The 17,500-nt window shown below is 40.9% G+C and overlaps 1 protein-coding gene and 1 non-coding gene across 2 annotated transcripts in view; one reads left to right on the forward strand and one right to left on the reverse strand.

Moving 5' to 3' along the window:
* tent4a (terminal nucleotidyltransferase 4A) overlaps positions 1-12,017 on the forward strand; it is a 20,352-nt gene extending 8,335 nt beyond the window's left edge. The window contains exons 5-13 of the mRNA XM_077549226.1: positions 260-367; positions 2,959-3,087; positions 3,371-3,578; positions 3,658-3,784; positions 3,878-3,981; positions 4,096-4,280; positions 6,717-6,875; positions 6,965-7,120; positions 9,098-12,017. Of these exons, the coding sequence (XP_077405352.1) occupies positions 260-367; positions 2,959-3,087; positions 3,371-3,578; positions 3,658-3,784; positions 3,878-3,981; positions 4,096-4,280; positions 6,717-6,875; positions 6,965-7,120; positions 9,098-9,256 (1,335 nt within the window). The 3' untranslated portion in view covers positions 9,257-12,017. The remainder of the gene's footprint in view (positions 1-259; positions 368-2,958; positions 3,088-3,370; positions 3,579-3,657; positions 3,785-3,877; positions 3,982-4,095; positions 4,281-6,716; positions 6,876-6,964; positions 7,121-9,097) is intronic.
* On the reverse strand, positions 2,744-2,816 carry trnav-aac (transfer RNA valine (anticodon AAC)). Its single transcript has one exon. It is a non-coding gene; the product is annotated as a tRNA-Val (tRNA).
* Positions 12,018-17,500: the final 5,483 nt, after the last annotated feature.

Below are 17,500 nucleotides of genomic sequence, written 5' to 3' on the forward strand. Positions count from 1 at the left end.
AAACCCATGAGCTCCGGGGCCGTGTCCCCCCACCAGGCACCTGGACCTAGCTGGGTGCCAGCGGCCCCCAGACCCCCGGCTAAATTTTCAGCTAATTTCACTTTGGTCAAATCACATCCCTGATTTTTTTTTTTTCAGACCGCTTTCAACTTACACTTCCTACATTTGAAAACAAAAAATCTTTGCTTTCTACTCCTTAAGTTTCTTGACGGACGGAGAGCTCTAATTTGGCCACTTCTGTCTCTGCGGCGTTTTTCAGGTGCCGATCATCAAACTGACAGACCAGGAAACTGAGGTGAAAGTGGACATCAGCTTCAACGTGGAGACTGGCGTCAAGGCGGCGAGCTTCATTAAAGATTATGTTCAGGTGAGGTTAATCATACAAGAAAAGTGGAACGTAATTGTTTTCTTGCTGCTGGTTGACTACTACATTCAAATTTTTAAATCATCTCCCCCATAGAAAATGTCAAGTGAAATAATTTGTTCAGACTCGAGCTTTCGTTTTTATAGTAACATTTACTGTCACGCAAGTTTAAAAATATGTTAAACTCTCCGCCCTTCGTGTTCTCTTATTTCGTATGCATCTTTTATTTATCTTCTGTATGCACTCCTACATATTGCCCCCTTGTGTTCAGACTGCGATACCACACGCCGTAACTGAAATACCTTGTTCATCACAATTGCAAGACCTAATGGCTACTTCAAGGTTCACTCGTACATTGCGGGGTTTACCTCGGGTTCTACCTCAATATTTTGTGAGTTTTAAGTTGACAGACAGTATTTGTGATTTTTTTATATTTTTTATTTTTTATTTTACAACCTCTAGTTAGCGAAATTCACCTATTGCGGGCGGGCATGGAACATATCACCCGCGAAAAGTGAGGAAACACAGTATTTGGAATTTTTACTCAAATGTACTTGTAATACTTGTACTTTGTCTTAAAAAGTATTATTCGTTAACATCAGCTTGTTAAAAAAAAAAAAAAAGTAGTAATATAGTACAATGTTTTCCTTGCAGATTGCAGTGAATTTCCCCTTCTATGCTCAAAATCACTCTTTACCTCATTGCCATCACTCATGGCATCACAAACTTGCATAAAGTAAGCTGACGTCTCATGAGATTTGCTGACTGACAGTTTGAACTCCCTAGTTTAGCTTTTGACATTTGAGGCATATTTTGTCCAGAAAATATCTGGTTTAACTCCCAACTTGTACCACTTTTTACGGGAATTTGATTGACTCTGGAGTCTGGACGTTCCACTGTACCAAGAAATAAATGCCAGTTAGAAGCAAGCCATGCAGATGAAGAATGGAAGAGAGCGGCAAAGGGGGTCATGCAGACGTATTTAAATCAAACCAAGCGCCAGTGGCGTCGCATAATTACTGTTTTGGAGTGGCATCTAAATATAGAACTTTGGAAATTCCCCTCTGTGTATTGTGGCCGGCCAGCAGTTCAAAGCCATACACTTGACTCGCTTTTGCCTCATCGGATCCTGGAAGCAACCCCAGATTTCGTGCTTGCTGAATGTCTGCAAGGTTGCCGCTTATGTACTCCGAATGTCTCTCGTCCTGAGGGCGGATGTCTACCCGCTTTAGTCATGCTTGTTTTAGCCAGCACAACCCAGGAATTCCAGGTGCAGATCTTTTAGCAAGATGTCATCCTTTGGCTTTTGTTCGTTTGTTTATGTGGCGTCGCGCTTGTGCCGGGATTGCGTGCCGCGGCTTGAAAGCCCGCCACTGACAGCCACACTCAATCAAACCCCCGCCTTCCCCCCCACGAGCGTGTCGTTAATGTGCGAGGGAGTGAGGCTGTGCTGCAGTCTTATCGTAGGGCGGATAGAGGAGGAGGGCTTTCCTACTCTGGCAGCTTTTTTAAAAGTCAGCCAAGCCGCAGACACACGCGAAGCGCCACAGGTTTTTGCAGCCTTCTTAATTGGAAAATGAACACGAATGTGTGCAGTTCCTGTCTACAGGCCTGCTGCGGGTTTTTGTTTTTTTTAACCGAGTGCATAATAACACTTCTAGGGAGCCTCGTAGATATATTGATATAAACATAGGTGTGGAAAAAGCAGAACAAAAACAGATGTGAATGTTTGGCACTGCGGCAGACCCACCTGAGTCGAAAATTTTTATTAGGATTATATTTTTTTTACAATCAGATCAGGATTACGTTTCAGAGACATGTACATGTTGATTTGATCATATGATTTATTACATTTTATTTTTTTTTCCTGGAGAGCTCAGTATTGTTCATTCGGTAATTTTACCGATTTGACATGTGATCATCATTGCTCTCTCTTTTTCTTTTCTTTTTTGTTTGTGCGAGTGTGTGTGTGTGTATTCTTTAGTTCACCTAAAACCTAGTAAAAAAAATCCCATACCATTTATTACATTTCTAATAACCCGGTCTGGCAAGTGTCTGTAATGTACGTGGTGGCCCAAGACAGGTAAATAGGTAAAGGTAAATTCCACTGATTGTCACACCCAACTAAGTGGGGGCGAAATTCGTTCTCCGCATTTGACCCATCCCCTGAGGGAGCGGTGAGCAGCAATGATTGCGCTCGGGAATCACATGGTGATCTAACCCCACCCCCAATTCCAACCCTTTATACTGAGTGTCAAGCAGGGAGGCAATGGGTCCCATTTTTATAGTCTTTGGTATGACCCGGCCGGGGATTGAACCCACAACCTCCCAGTCTCAGGGCGGACACTCTACCACAAGGCCACTGAGTTGGCAAAAGTGTGTTTCCGCCCGGTCTCGAACCGGGGACCTTTCGCGTGTTAGGCGAACGTGATAACCACTACACTACGGAAACTGATAGTGTTATACTGCCACACTGCACCATTAATGTCGGACCCTGTGTCATTAATGTGATACCATCCAATTTTTATTTTTATTTTTCCAACAATTCAGCAAGGTGACAACATATCAACACGTATTTCCCCGTCCACTTTCAGAAGTATCCGGTGCTGCCTTACCTGATCTTTGTGCTGAAGCAGTTCCTGCTGCAGAGAGATCTGAATGAAGTCTTCACGGGCGGAATAAGCTCTTACTGCCTCATCCTCATGGTCATCAGCTTCTTGCAGGTACTTTTTTTTTTTTTTTTTTTAAAGAGAAAAAAAAAACATTTTTATTATTATTTTTTTAATTTATTTGTTTTAAAAAAAAAAAGGAGAGCAATGATGATGTCAAATCGAATGAACAATACTGAGAAAAAAAAGAAGAAAAAAAAGCTTCTTGCAGGTACTCACAAAAAAAGGAGAAACGAGACGAAGCCTTATGTTGTGTATATATGCAATAATAATCAAGTTTCAATCCTAGTTTCAGGGTTCACCAAGCAATGAGTTTCCCTTACGCGTCTTTCCTCAGCTTCATCCTCGCATCGATGCCAGGAACCCCAGCGAGAACTTGGGCCTCCTGCTGATCGAGTTTTTTGAGTTGTACGGTCGCCATTTTAACTACTTGAAAACTGGGATTCGCATCAAAAACGGAGGCGCATACATTGCCAAAGACGACATGGCCGTGACCAACAGTTACAGGCCGTCCATGCTTTGCATCGAAGATCCATTGCTTCCAGGTATGTGTTTTGTCAGAACATCGAAACAACAACCCTGCAAAAACAACAATAGATTGTATTCCAATTTCCCGCCACGCAGGCAACGATGTGGGCAGGGGCTCGTACGGCGCCATGCACGTCAGACAGGTGTTTGATTACGCCTACACTGTCCTCAGTCACGCCGTGTCACCGCTCGCCCGATCGTATCCCAACAAAGACTCTGAAAGGTTCGAAACATAACAACATAGAAGCGAGTTGTGATTGATTAAAAAAAAAAAAAGGCATGCCACTGAAACTCTTCTCTCGTTCCTTTTTTGTAGCACCTTAGGAAGAATAATCAGGTTGACCCAGGAAGTGATCGACTATAGGGAGTGGATCATCAAAAAATGGGGTGGCAGAGATCTGGCTCGAGCGGATAACGGAGGTATAATTCTTTAGATCTATCTTTAGTACCATTTGTAGCTCAGTGAAACTGTCCTAGGGGATATGTTCCAGACTTCAAATTATTCCAACACATTCCTTCATTCTGCATCCCTAGTGCCAACTCCCAAGGAGCCGGTGTCTGATCAGGACCCCGTCTGTGCGCTTGACAGCGGTGTGGGGTCAGAGGAGCCGCAGAGGGACTCGGCGTCCCCCCAAAGCGCAGACTCGCCAATGTCCATCTCCAGTCCCCAGCAGCACTCATCCGCCTCCTCCGTCTCCTCGCTCTCCGGATCAGACAATGTGAGTCATTTTTATCCTTTAGAACTCCTGAGGTTAGTGTAAGCGCTGGTAGGCGCACGCCTTCAAGACCCCCTAGCGCTGATGTGATCAAGGACGTGTTCATCCAGAGGAGGATGAAAGGAGTTTGGGGGTTGTCAGTCGCTGTGATGTCAAGTGCGAGGGTTGCCGTGGAGACTGAGGTGGGGGTTCAAGGTATGGTGGTAATGAACAGCAGGGGGTACAGAGCTTTTTGAAAAAGCAAACGACCCTCGGCAGACGTCAGTCTTTTGTTTTTGCTCTTTCGCTTCCCCCGCCACTTCTTTGATGTCGTTCAGTTTGACCTCCAGTTTACAACAATGAGAGCCCTTGACCTCACTCATTCTCACCCCTCTGTCTTATCGCCACATCTGATGGGCCACTTATCTTAATTCAGAAGGGCTTTGAAGTCATTGGTGGGCTGATGTTTGTTGTCGGGGAAACTGGAATGATGTAGTCTTCACATAGTTTGATATATCCAAGTGATACGGTCCGTAGCGTAAGGTCATCAAATATATCCCCACTTCCTAGCGACCCTTGTCACAGGGAGACTAGTTTGCACTACAGCGACAGTTTGAGATATGTGGTTTAGATCATCCAAATGGGGGCAGGGGTGGAGGACTGTTTTCATCCTTGGTGTCCAATGTTTTATTTCCGCTTGTATTGCACTGGACACACTGGTGAAAAGTGGTAAGTAGGTTCATTAAAATCCCCTGTGATGATGATAAAAGAGCCTCTGGGTGGAGGCTGTGTCACCTGGCAACAGCTGTATGGATTGTAGCACAATGTTGTTGCGTCTGTAACAGATGGTGGAATGTACACAGTGAAAGAGGCTAATTATTTGTCCTCTTTTGCGTGTTCCAAAACATTTGAAGACAGATTTCTTGTAAGAAAAAACACCTTGCAAGGATGATTTATTAACTCTTTGACTGCCAGACGTTTTCAGAAAAGGGATGCCGTGGGTGCCAGCCGATTTAAGCATTTTTGACTGATCTTTCAAGGTTCACAGAAAATTATGTGTTTGGACTATGGAAACACACATACTACCAAATGAAAGATTGGACTCTCATCTTTTATCAGAAAAAAAAGTTTGTTTCTACCTTATTCCGTTTTTCAGTAATCAACAATAGAAAATGGTTAGTTTCATCTCTGTTTTGAAAAAAACGTCTTTTAACGTCTTTGGCACTCCTCCATAGGATTTTACTAAACGTTATTTAACGTTTTTGGCAGTCAAAGAGTTAAACAGAGAATTCTCCGGTCACGGCAACAACACTGAACATCACGTATGAGGTGGAATTTTCAGAGTGCCCATGTGCCCCCTCCCTTTGCGGAATCCAGCTTTTAAAGAATCGAGTTTTGAAAGGAAACACCCCTTCTCCTCCTACTAAGAATGAGTAGAACAGATTGGTTCTCACACAATATGTTACATAATATTATTTCCGTACACAGACTGCACCTGTTTTCATTTTTAGACAAAATATACTCTCAGGGTACTTTTTCCCAAAACAAAATCTAGAGTGGCCGTGAGTGATGATGCGAACAGAGTCAGTGGTGTGTGTGTGTGTGGGTGTGTGCGCTCCCCCAAAGCAGAGTACGCTCCCACGAAGAGAATGTGTGTGCGTAAACACTGAGAGGGAATTTTAGACCAAACAAGGTGTACCAGCTTAGGTTAAGGTCAAATTATACTGAGTTCAACACTATCTTACCTACTTCACATCCACAAAACATTTCAACATGGTTAATATATAAAATAAAGAATTAAAAATGTTAATAATGTCTAACAACAGTTATTATGTTAGAAGAGAATCCCCTCAGCAGATAAAATTCAGTATTCAGTATCCAGACATTCTTTGTAATGTGTCCCAGATTGCTCCACCTCTTATTCACAAATTGCAATCCAGTCTCCCTCCTTTCTGCTCAGAAACAAATCACTGTCTTCAAGCTGGCTAGCAAAGCACTGCAACCAGTGAAGACTGCGTGTGTGTGTGTGTGTGTGTGGCCAGCCACGTTATCAGCACGCTAAACTGGTCACTTGCCAACGACCTCACATGTCCCATGATGATGATAAGCGGAACTTGGAGTTCCTCCACTTCGGCCGCACTTGCATTCTTGTCGCTTACATTTTCCTATTCCGGACGAATCCCCGCTGTTGCTTCTTCACACTCGTGCCAGAGGTGGCGACAGCCAACAGCTGGTTGTGCATCTGCGCGGCGAATGCGTACACAAATACCAGAAATACTGGAGGGAAGTTGTAAACATTACTCCAGCGATCATGGGAAAACTTGAGAGAACATGTCCAGAAACATCTATAGATGCATTTTGGAGAGAAGAAAAAAATCATTTTCAACATTGCTCTGCATTAAATGTAAAGTACATCCCGAAAAAAAGTGCTGACTCCTCGTTTGTGTACCCATTCATCAGGACTCTGATTCAGCCCCACCCTGTCCCGTGCCGCCGCCCCCTCTGCGGCCTTACACGTCATTCCCACCGCTGGGCCTGGCTTTTCCGCCGGGATTCAGCATGTGCGCCGCCAAACCGGGAATGGCAGGACACCATCTGCTCTTGCCTCCTGGCTCGCAGGTAGGCATGCAAAAATGACATCATCATACCTTTGACTGGATTATGGAAGGCAGCCAGTCATTTTTAATCAAATTCTTCTCATTTGCCAGGCTCGCGCCTCACTCCCCGGGGGTCTCACAATGCACAGCATACCTGGCAGACAGGTGTGTATCGACACCAGTCTCCCCGTCTTCTTCAACTTGCACTCCCCGGCCCATGTCCGTGCCCATACCAGTCCCCAGCCTCCACCCAGCCACGCACATAAGGTAGGCTCCGGACACACAAACATTTTTCTCCATCTCATTCTTTTCCGTCCCCTTTTCATGCGTTTAATTGCACTTCCTTGTGTTTGGAACTTGGAGGCGTGGCGGTAATTTGTTCAATTCATAGAAATGTAGTCACATTCGTAACTTAAGTTTTTTTTTTTAGGTAAATGAGGTAAACATGCTGCTAATGTCTAAATGAAACTTCTCATCTCACTTCAATATACGTCATTGACACCAAGATGGCGCCAGATGGCACCAAAGCAATACTGTTAGAATAGGGCCATAATTGTTGACGGAAAACTCCCAACAAATGCCACCGGTAATCTATTATTGATCTTCTTAGTTTACAACAAGCTGCCTGTTGGCCAGCATAATGTCAACATAACATCCATCAGGACTCATTTCTCCCACCGCAGTGTTCCCACAATGTGACTTTTACGTGGCTTATCTTTACATTTCGGTATTTCCTTAGCTGTTTGAAGCTGATCACGTTTCATGTCAGCCCGCAAGGGATTTGCAAGGAATGATTACCGAGTCTCTTCTTGAATGCAAAGTGTGTCATTCTCAAGTCCTGCTGCTTCATTTCTTAAAATGTCGTTTACTGCTTGCCGAGCTAGCGCAAAAAAAAAAAATGACAACACCATTTAGTGGAATTCTTTAAACTGTGTGTGTGTGACGTTAATTTCCAAGTTTTTCATTTTCACCTTTTTTTTTTTGCGCACTTCAGATCCAGTAATTGAAAATCATTGAAAAAGTCCGAACATAAAGCAAGTGATATGTCACTTTGTGCTATTTTTTTTCTTTTTTCTTTTTTCTTTTTTCTTTTTTCATTTTTCATTTTTCTTTTTTCTTTTTTCATTTTTCATTTTTCATTTTTCTTTTTTCTTTTTTCTTTTTTCATTTTTCTTTTTTAAGGAGTGGGTATTTTGCTTTTGACCTTTTTGCTTCACGTCAAAGCATGTTAGCTGCGGCTACTTGGTACCAAACAACACTGCTAAGGTCACACGGTTAAATAAGTCATCATTGCATTTGTTTCTCCGTCCTTTGTTCTCGACAGTCCCATCATTTTGAGGTTACAGAGTATTTACAATATCAAAAGGCCTTTAATATTTGTTGCCATAAATTAGAAGTTAAAGTTTTTTTTTCTTCTTTTTTTGCTAAAATTGGAGAATTTAATTGTAAATATACATTTAATATTTTATTATTTATTAAATTTCCAATTATAAACGAATAATTTCATAACTAAAATGAACTTTTAGACTGTATATTATACATTATATAATTTGAATGAAGGAAGGAATAAATAAGAAAGAATAAAGCAAAAAGTGCTTAAAAAAATAAAAAGTTCTTTAATGTATTTATTTTTTAAATAATTGATCATTTGATTTATTGTAAACTATTGCACAGTACATATTGTACAATATATTATAATTTATTTATGTATTGCTTTCATTAAATAATGTATTGTATTTGATTTATTGTCAATCAAATTAAACAGTAATGACAAAATGTTGTATTCGTGTTCCATTTCATTTTAAATATCTAAAAATTAAAATGACTAATTTATTCAAAAAAGCTCTTTTACCCATACTTTAGGCATTTTAAAATAGACATTTTATTAAATTGGCTCCCATACATTAGCTTTACTACTTTAACTTTATTTTACAATTTAATATAATATATATATATATATATATATATAAGATATTGTACATATTTGAAATTTTATTTTTCATGTAATCAAAAAATGTCAATTTATCAATTTTACATAATAAAAAAATATGTATGAATTAAATGAACAATTTTGTTTATACAATTATTTTATAAATATTAGTTGAGCGACACATTTTAAATGAAATTTTCAAATGAGAATGAATTATGTATTGAAATAAATTGAACAATGCCTTTTAAGTATTCAAGCGTTCAGACTGACTGACTGACTGAATTCTTGTCTCCGCCCCTTTTTTTCCACCTCAGAATGCTGTCAAGTTCAACATGAAGGGCTTGCACAACCCACCACTCATCACCAACCCGGTCGCGGCGACCCGCGGACACGCTCACATGCACGCACAGTACCATCGGAACACTTGGCGGCGCCGGAAGAGGGACACTCTGCCCGTCAGCCCCAGCAGATAGAAGCCAGTGGTCCCCTCCCCCCCTCACGGAGACCAGCAGCTTTCACTCGACTGAAGCGACCGCAACATGAAACAGCCTGCAGCTCGGCTAGCGCTTCAGCGTGACCTTTTGCTCACCGCCTTGTAGCGTTTCAGTATTACGTTGCGGTCAGTATTTTTGCTTCCTTCGGTTCCGGCTCTTTCCAGGGCTCGTGTCTTGATTGGTTTTTGGAGTGGCACTGAGGGATGCCGCGTTTTACACTTTTTTTTTTTTCTTCCGTTTTGTGCAATATTTTTTTTTCTTTTTGCAACCTAAATGCTTATTTAATTTAGTATGTACTGTATATGTCAAAGGCATTTTTATACAGTTTATTTTATTTTTGTAGAGTTTTTACATTCTGTTTACAGAACCCTTTGGGGATTTCTGGTGAGAAGGAGCCCAGGTCAAAGACCCCTCCTTATCTTTTATGGAGGAGCTCTTTTCTCAGTAAGCCTCACGTTTTCCACTGCTAGACAAGGCGAGAAGTTCAGTTTCTCATCCTGGAGACAAGTGGCAGGAAAATCGCACCCTGCCGTCATATCTGGGTGAGAGGATGTAATTGTGCTTTGGCTTTTTGCAACCTCAAGATTGTCTATCGTCTTTTCGTGGACTGTTGCTGCCATATTTCTTCCGTCACTGCCTTTTCCCCCTTCTTTACAGTTTTTTTTTTCCAAGGTGGGGATTATGGAAACACGTAAGACAAATGGAGAGCGACTTTGTGAGAGCGACTGTGGGTGCGTGAAGCTGTAAATAAGTTCCCAGGCTAGCACTCGAAAGTGCTCGGTGGTAAGGGGCTTCCCATTTATAGTCCGGGACACACACAAAAAAAAAAAGGGGAGGGCCAATCCAAGGACCTGAGTTAAAGGGAATTATATTTTGATTCCATTCAGGAATCTTGTGTTTATTTGATTGCCAGGTACTTCCGCTAATTGTTTGCAATGCCTTTCTTTGTGTTTACTGGGTGTGTGTGTGTGTGTGAGAGCGACCTCACAGAGAGGACGGCGCACAGGCTGTGACTCGCCATCAACACCACTAACACACGCTCGTGTTATTTCTATGCAAGTGGGTTACTCCGATTGTCGTACCACGACTTGTGCATTCGAGGGTTGTTGTTTTTCCTCCCCCCCCAACGAAGACGGTCAATGCTCAATTGGACTGGACAGGAGTTAATTTATATTTTTATGTGTGTGTGTGTGTGTGTGTGTGTGTGTGTGTGTGTGAGAACCGCAGCCCCCATCCTCTTATATTAGTATGAAACTCCCAAGATGTCTCAAAAGTCTAGTTTTGTACAACTATCCGCCAAATGATAGGAGTAAGAGGATTTTAATCATCCCTGTTCGGGGTCTGAGTTCGTGCAGTGTGTGCGTGTGTCACCTAGTTAAGTGCGTGCGCAACGTCTCGGGACAGTTTTGACAGTCGGTCAGGGTCATGCGCCCGGAGAGCGACTTGCCCTCTGCTCATGACATCGATGACGCTCAATGCTTTTACAGTCATTTAACTTGAACATGAACGGTTGGGAAAGGTAGATCATGAGCTGATCAGCGACGCTCACATGAAGAAATGGTCTCATTCAAATTTGATTTATGGACTATATGCCACCAGCTTTATACATTTTTTTTTTATAATTACATTGGAACAACAGAGCCTTCCTCGATTACAAGCCCTATTCTAAAGTTTTGAAACATCTGCTTTTATGAGGAATTGACAATTAAATTAATAAAGCCTGACCGACATGGATTATTGAGGAACATGCCAATTGGCTGATAATTTAAAGAAATCTTTGGATATTGAATAAAATAACTTTTTTTTCTCTCCTTTAAAGGCTTTCAACTGCAAGGACATATTTATACTTTGACATTGCAGCCAAATCAATATGGAGAATGGAGGATGGAATTCACACAAAATAACGCTCTGCCAGCCATGATTTACCTTTACCTCTATACCCATACCTGCTGATCAGCCTTTAGAGAAATTAAGATTATATCAGTGTTTCATTGTCAGAACTCCAGCCATTTATTATTTTTGAAAAGACCTAATATCATCTGATATAAATTGGCTGACCACTCAAAGGAGAAGGCGATTCGAAAAATGTATTTGTAATAATTTGTTCTCTGCGCCTCCAATTCGTCCAAACATGGCATTCTGATTAATATTGCATTCATGGAATATGAATTAAGCCGGAAAAAAATCACCCCTTTTCACAGGTGGCAGTCCAGTGGATGGGGGGGTGGGGATTTTTCTGCTTTGTTCATATTCAACAAATGCAATATTAATCGCAATGTTTAGGCTAGTGGGGGTCGCATAGAACATGATTGTAAAGAACATTTTTTTACTTGGCTTTCCCTTTAATCTGTCGCGCCATAAAAAAAAAAAATTGCGAATGGCATTTAGACCAGTTGCCAAACATCTTAATGCAGTATACAATCTAATCTTATGGAAACATATGTTAGCGCTCACTCCTTGCTTCAGTTTTACAGTTCGAAGGTGAAGCAACTAGAGAGCACCAGCAGGCCGCTGAGGTTCTGCCTTGACGATGTACGTGGAGGTGCAATGTGACCTCCCTTCTGTTACAAATAGGACAAGGGGTTTTAAAAGTGTGGCAGCCCCGCCCCCTTAGTTTTCATCCTGGCTGATTGTTGTGAGCCAGAAACCACTCGGCCAGATTTTGTTTCGGGGCTGTTTTTCTGGACATTTTTATGTATGTTTTTCTATTTTATTTTTTAAATAAACATTTTAAAACTGCCGTTCAACTGTCTACTTTTTGTTATGATGATGCAGCTTTGTGAATACCAAGGTTCACCGCTCAGGGGTAAGTCTTTCTTGTATCTACCATTTTATTTCATCAGTGCAACAGTCAAGTAAAAGTTATGTACTTTCAGGTTGGTTTGGAAATTGCAGAAAACTACCCTCTTGCAAGGATCAGCATGAAGAATGAATGATTAATGTAAGTATTAAAAAGAGATTACACATGCACCCTTAAAATATAATTAAAGTGCAGTTCTTCTGTTGACCACCAGATGGGGCACTTGTACTTTGGTGCCACCGAATAAGTAGCTTAACCTCAGCTAAACGCATAAGTGTTTCCATACAAACGTGCATATTTTTCTTAAACGTTTAAGTACAATATTAGAGTTATAAATATTTGTGTTTTGGATGTTCTCGTCGTCGTATTCCACCAGAGATTTCTGGATGTCTGAAATGGCAAGTGGATGGTGTAGTTGCTCTTCTCAACGAGGAAATTGGTAAATTACATTTTCATCAACCTTTTGCTAAAAAAAAAACTTGCACATTGGTCACAAGAAGAATATGCAGTGAAGCTGTATTCACCTATTAGTGGATTGATGTATTTATTATTATTTCCCTTCCCCTTATACACAGCAAAACTTACTTTCCTCTGTTTTTTTTCCCCATTCAGGCCAAAGCCATGTGTAGTTTAAAAACATTGCTTTACAGCCACCTTTGACATCTTGGGGTCATGGAAGTATGTGGTGAGTGGATGAACTTAATGTAGTCAGGCCTTCTCTAAGGGTCAGTTTTTGCTAGCATGTTCTTTAGGCTAGTATGCTAGCCTAAAGGCTAGTGTTAAGTCTCGTGTAAAGGTGGTTTGTTTGTGTTGATTAATTTAACTTCTAAATACTAACACTACTATGTAACAGGTGTATCGTGTATTTTAATTGTGTTACTGCCATCTTGTGGCAACTATATGCAATCACAAACCTTTTTTTTGTGTGTGTGGACATCAATTCCTCACAGAAGGCGTGTCAAGGCTCCGTCCGTAGATTTAGATTTATTGGAGGAGTTCCTGTCTCCAATAATAGCAGTAGCTATGTTAAACGAATCAGGTGTCATTAAACAAAAAGTAATGTTGAAAACACGTCATTTCAAACAAGTTTGAATCACAATCAAAAAATAGCATAAAGTGGTCAGTGATTTCTTCACATCTGTGCAAAGGCTTGAAAATCCAGCAAGTTGAAATCGTTACATTCAATCGAGCCGGTATTGGTTTGTTATCATTCACAAATTCCTAATGAGGAATCTCTCGTTGCGCTTCCTTGATTGCTGCATTTATAGGCCGTCTCCATGTGCTTTAATCACAGACCCGTTTTGTCCTCATCAAGGTGGGCTCATTTCCGCACTCATCAGCCCTCAGACTGTAATTATCAGTGCGTGCGTTCGGCAATCCAACGTTGGCAAGATGCTCTTGAAATCAAATCCTCGTTATTATCTCCTTCGCATTCCAAAGGTGACATCAGTTTGTTTGACCTTTTGTGTTGGACACACGCCATTGATCTCCTCTGTTGATTTCCCACGTGCGTGGCGCCACTAAAGATTGTCTATACAAGCATTTCCCAACCTTTATTGAGTCAAGGCTCATACAGTATTTTACAGTAGAATAATCCTACGGCGCACCACCAAACAAAAATGTCACAATATATTTTATCCCCCTCATGTTTGGCTCAAATAAGATCACCCAAGAAATGTATTACCTGTGTCAGGGCAGAGTTCGCTTATTGAATGTTTAGCTTACACCTGTTAACTAAAGGTTTTGTACAGTGATAGTAAAAAAAAAAAAAATGCACTTAAGCGAAGGCCATTCCTTCAGTAAGACTTACCCTTCAGGTTTATTAATTGCCTCATTTTTCTCTGAAATAATTTCTGTACATGTGTTCCAAGGCTTTATTCTTCATCTCGTTGCTTCGCTCTCATCATTCTCGCTTGTATTAAAAAAAAATAAAAAAAAACTTAATAGGCCTGCCTCTTGTCCGGTATAGACAGCGAACATGTCGTTAATAAGCGTGCGGCGCAAAGTGGAGCAATAGGCAGCTGAAGAGTCTTTTAATGGCTCCCAAGAAGAGGAATAATAGGAGGTGAAAATGGAGTGCAATTTGACATTGATCAGGCGGCGAGTGTGCAGAAATGTTCGCTCGCAAGATCCACGTCCATTCAGACCATATCAAAGAACGGACAGCATAAAGACGATTCAAATAGATGGTTGCTTGGTTCCACATTAAGTCTGCATTTTTTTTTTCTCTTTAATTTTACCTCTCCCACACGCTTTTCAAATAATTAATTAAAACACCTTTTAAAGCATTTTTTTTCAATATTTCTCGCATGGTTCTCCAAAGGAGAGGCCAAGTTGTTTGTCAACTGCAAGTTGAATTTTACGATAAAAAAAAAAAAAGACACACTAAACAAAAGATAATATTCAACCAAACGAAATAATGTGTATATTTACGGAGAAAAAAAATATAGCTTTATGCTAACAGGTAATGTGAACTTAACGAGGTTCGATCGAACCTCAGGGTTTTCTGTGAGTCAGTCTCAGGGATTCAGCGGCGGTCAAGACACACACCTGACTCGAATGATTCATGATTGGCCACCATGCTACATTGCTTACATGGGAAGTTGCTCGCTCAGAAGTCTTTTGATTGTTGTGATGGTACATCGTGTGACTTCTTGATTATTGTCATCCGTTCCGACTATGTCAAGCAAAAAAAAAAAAAAAAAGTGGGCGGATGAGTGTGCAATATGAATTCATATGTATAACGGAATGTATGGTGTTCCACAGGGTTCGATTCTGGGGCCTCTGTTGTTCCATCTTATTTAGTCCAATTAAAAGTTAAGTGAAACAAATACTTATCATTGACTTTACAAAGAGGACAGACAATTCGACAACGAGACGATTGCTTTTGTCATTTCCCACAACGCTCGAAGGCAGCATCTCCCCCTCCTGGTGGCTCCATAGCTTAACCGCCTTGTGTCCTTTATTTTGACACTGTGACTCTGTGTGGGAGGGTGTTTGATTCCGGATTAGTATGTTCAGACCACTCTTCCTCCATGTGTTCCCATTCTGTCACCGCTGTGTGTGTGTGTGCGTGGTAGCACCGCTGCACCTGTTTGTGACATGGTTTACAAAGCTTATATAGTGTTCTCAGTCCATTTATAGCAACACAACACACATTCAGTACTTGGGCGGATTGTGGTTTCAAAGCACATCGCTCATTGTTACCTCAGCCGAGGAGCCCACGGGGGAAGGGGCAACTGAATATCAGGTGGGGGTCACTTTAGGTAAGGTTGCTTGCTTTGCTTTCGCTGTGAATCATTTGAGGAATTTAATGGCAAGAATTCTGGCGTATGCAGCTGGCGGGCATGGGTTGGACCTGTTTGCCTTGGTGGAGGTCTGTACCCTAATGAGGTTTTGTCAAGCACTCTGAAGGTGTGTGCGCGGTTTATAACTATGTAGAACTGTGCAAATGCATGCGTGGGTGTTTGTGTGAAAGTGTCGTGTTGGTGTGTCTGTTTGCAAGTGTAGTGTTTATGTGTGTGCGTGCGCCAGTGTGTGTTTGTCCATTTGAGTAAAATGGCTCAATGGCCCATGAAAAGCCTTTATCACAGCGAGACAAGGACACGTTGAATAAAAGCAACATGAGTCACAGTTCAAACTGTCTCACAATTGCACGGGACACACTCACCCGTGAACGGTTGGTTGGTGCGTGCGTGCGTGCGCGCACGCGCGCGTCAGCCAGTTCATTAACACGGCCTCTGCTGCATCGAGACGGACCCAATTAGCTCGGCTCACATACGCTCATTCAAGGAAAGGCAGCAGGCAGTGGAAGGTACATGTGCAGATTTGGCGTGCACGTGTTCACTCCCTGTTCTTGACGGAAGGAGAACACGGGAGTTATACTTTTTTTTTTTTTTTTTTTTTTTTTTTAAACACCCCCTGCAGCTCACCGTTAAATGCCGGCAACGTGTCACAAATGTCATTCTAAATAAATAGTAGCTCTCTAAAAACGTGTATGGACAAAACATACTTCTCATAATTAACCAAAAGTTGGACTAAGCATAACAACATTTTTTTTTTTTAAATCTGAATTTTATTCAAAGCGTGATTGCCACCGGTGTGATCCCGTCGCGCCGCCGCCGCCGCCACGGGAAATAGGACGACATCTGGCGCATCCGTCAAATCGGCGCTAATAGATTAGGGCTCATTACGGTCATTACATTGACCAGCTGGATGCTGAGTGTCCAGAAAACTTCCCGCTGTGTCGCTTTTGGCCACAGATTGACTGACTGGCTGATTTCCAGGAAGAGCGTATCAAGCGCCTTATGAAAACGTGATTATTTATTTAGTACCATGAGCATTTGTGGTTGAAATGTTTTCAGAGTGGAGATGACTGACTACTGGCACCTTCACATGTATTTTCACCAATACTGTGAAGGGTCCTGATGCCAGCACCTGCAGACATTTTGTCCTTTGTTTGCAATGTCTTTAACATTTGTCGGATGAATCACCGCGGAATTGACCGCCAGAAGGTTTGGGATGAAAACAAACTGGAAAGAGATCTGTCTTTCATATCCATGTAGATTGTTTTGTGCCGGATGGATAGCTTTGGCTTACTGATACATGGAGGCAAAACTGTAGTCTATAGTTGACAATTTTTTTTTTACTATTAACTCATTCACTGCCATTGACGGCTATAGACGTCAAAAATTCATTTGAACTATTTCTATTAGTTTCACATTTTTTTCCACTTTTGTTAACAAGAGTATGAAAATATTGTATTGTACATTTAGACCAGACCTTTTCTTTTTTGAAAAAAAGAAAAGATTATTTAAAAAAAGAAAAGATTATTTTAAAAAATAGGTTGTTAGGCGATTACATTTTTGATTGTCATTAATCACATGACTTCAATAGTAAACTCACGATTAAATGCAAATTTTATATAAAATAAAATAAAAACTTTTTTCTAGGTTTTTATACTCTTGTTAACAAAAGTGGAAAAAAAATTTAATTAATAGAAATAGTTCAAATGAATTTTTGACGTCTGAAGCCGTCAATGGCAGTGAATGAGTTAACGCATTCATTAAAAAAAAAAAAAAAAAGATTATTAAAAATTCGGGTTCGTCAGGCGATTAAAGTTTTTAATCATAATTAATCGCATGACTTCACTAGTTAACTTGCGATTAATCGCAACTTTAATGTACAAAACTAAATGTACAATAAAAAAATCTAGATTTTCAACAAAAGTGGAAAAAAAATGAATTTTTGACGTTTAATGGCAGTTAATGAGTTAAGAACATACTAGTAGCACTAGCACACAAAATGGTGAGGTCACTATTTAGGGGACTGTATAATAGAAAGTGAAAGATTTATTTCTTCTTTTGTTCAATTTTGTTCATCTTTTGGCTCGTTCTAGTTTTCTTCTGACACGGGCTATTATC

Source organism: Vanacampus margaritifer, chromosome 17 (genome assembly GCF_051991255.1).
Source record: "Vanacampus margaritifer isolate UIUO_Vmar chromosome 17, RoL_Vmar_1.0, whole genome shotgun sequence".
Classification (NCBI taxonomy): domain Eukaryota; kingdom Metazoa; phylum Chordata; class Actinopteri; order Syngnathiformes; family Syngnathidae; genus Vanacampus; species Vanacampus margaritifer.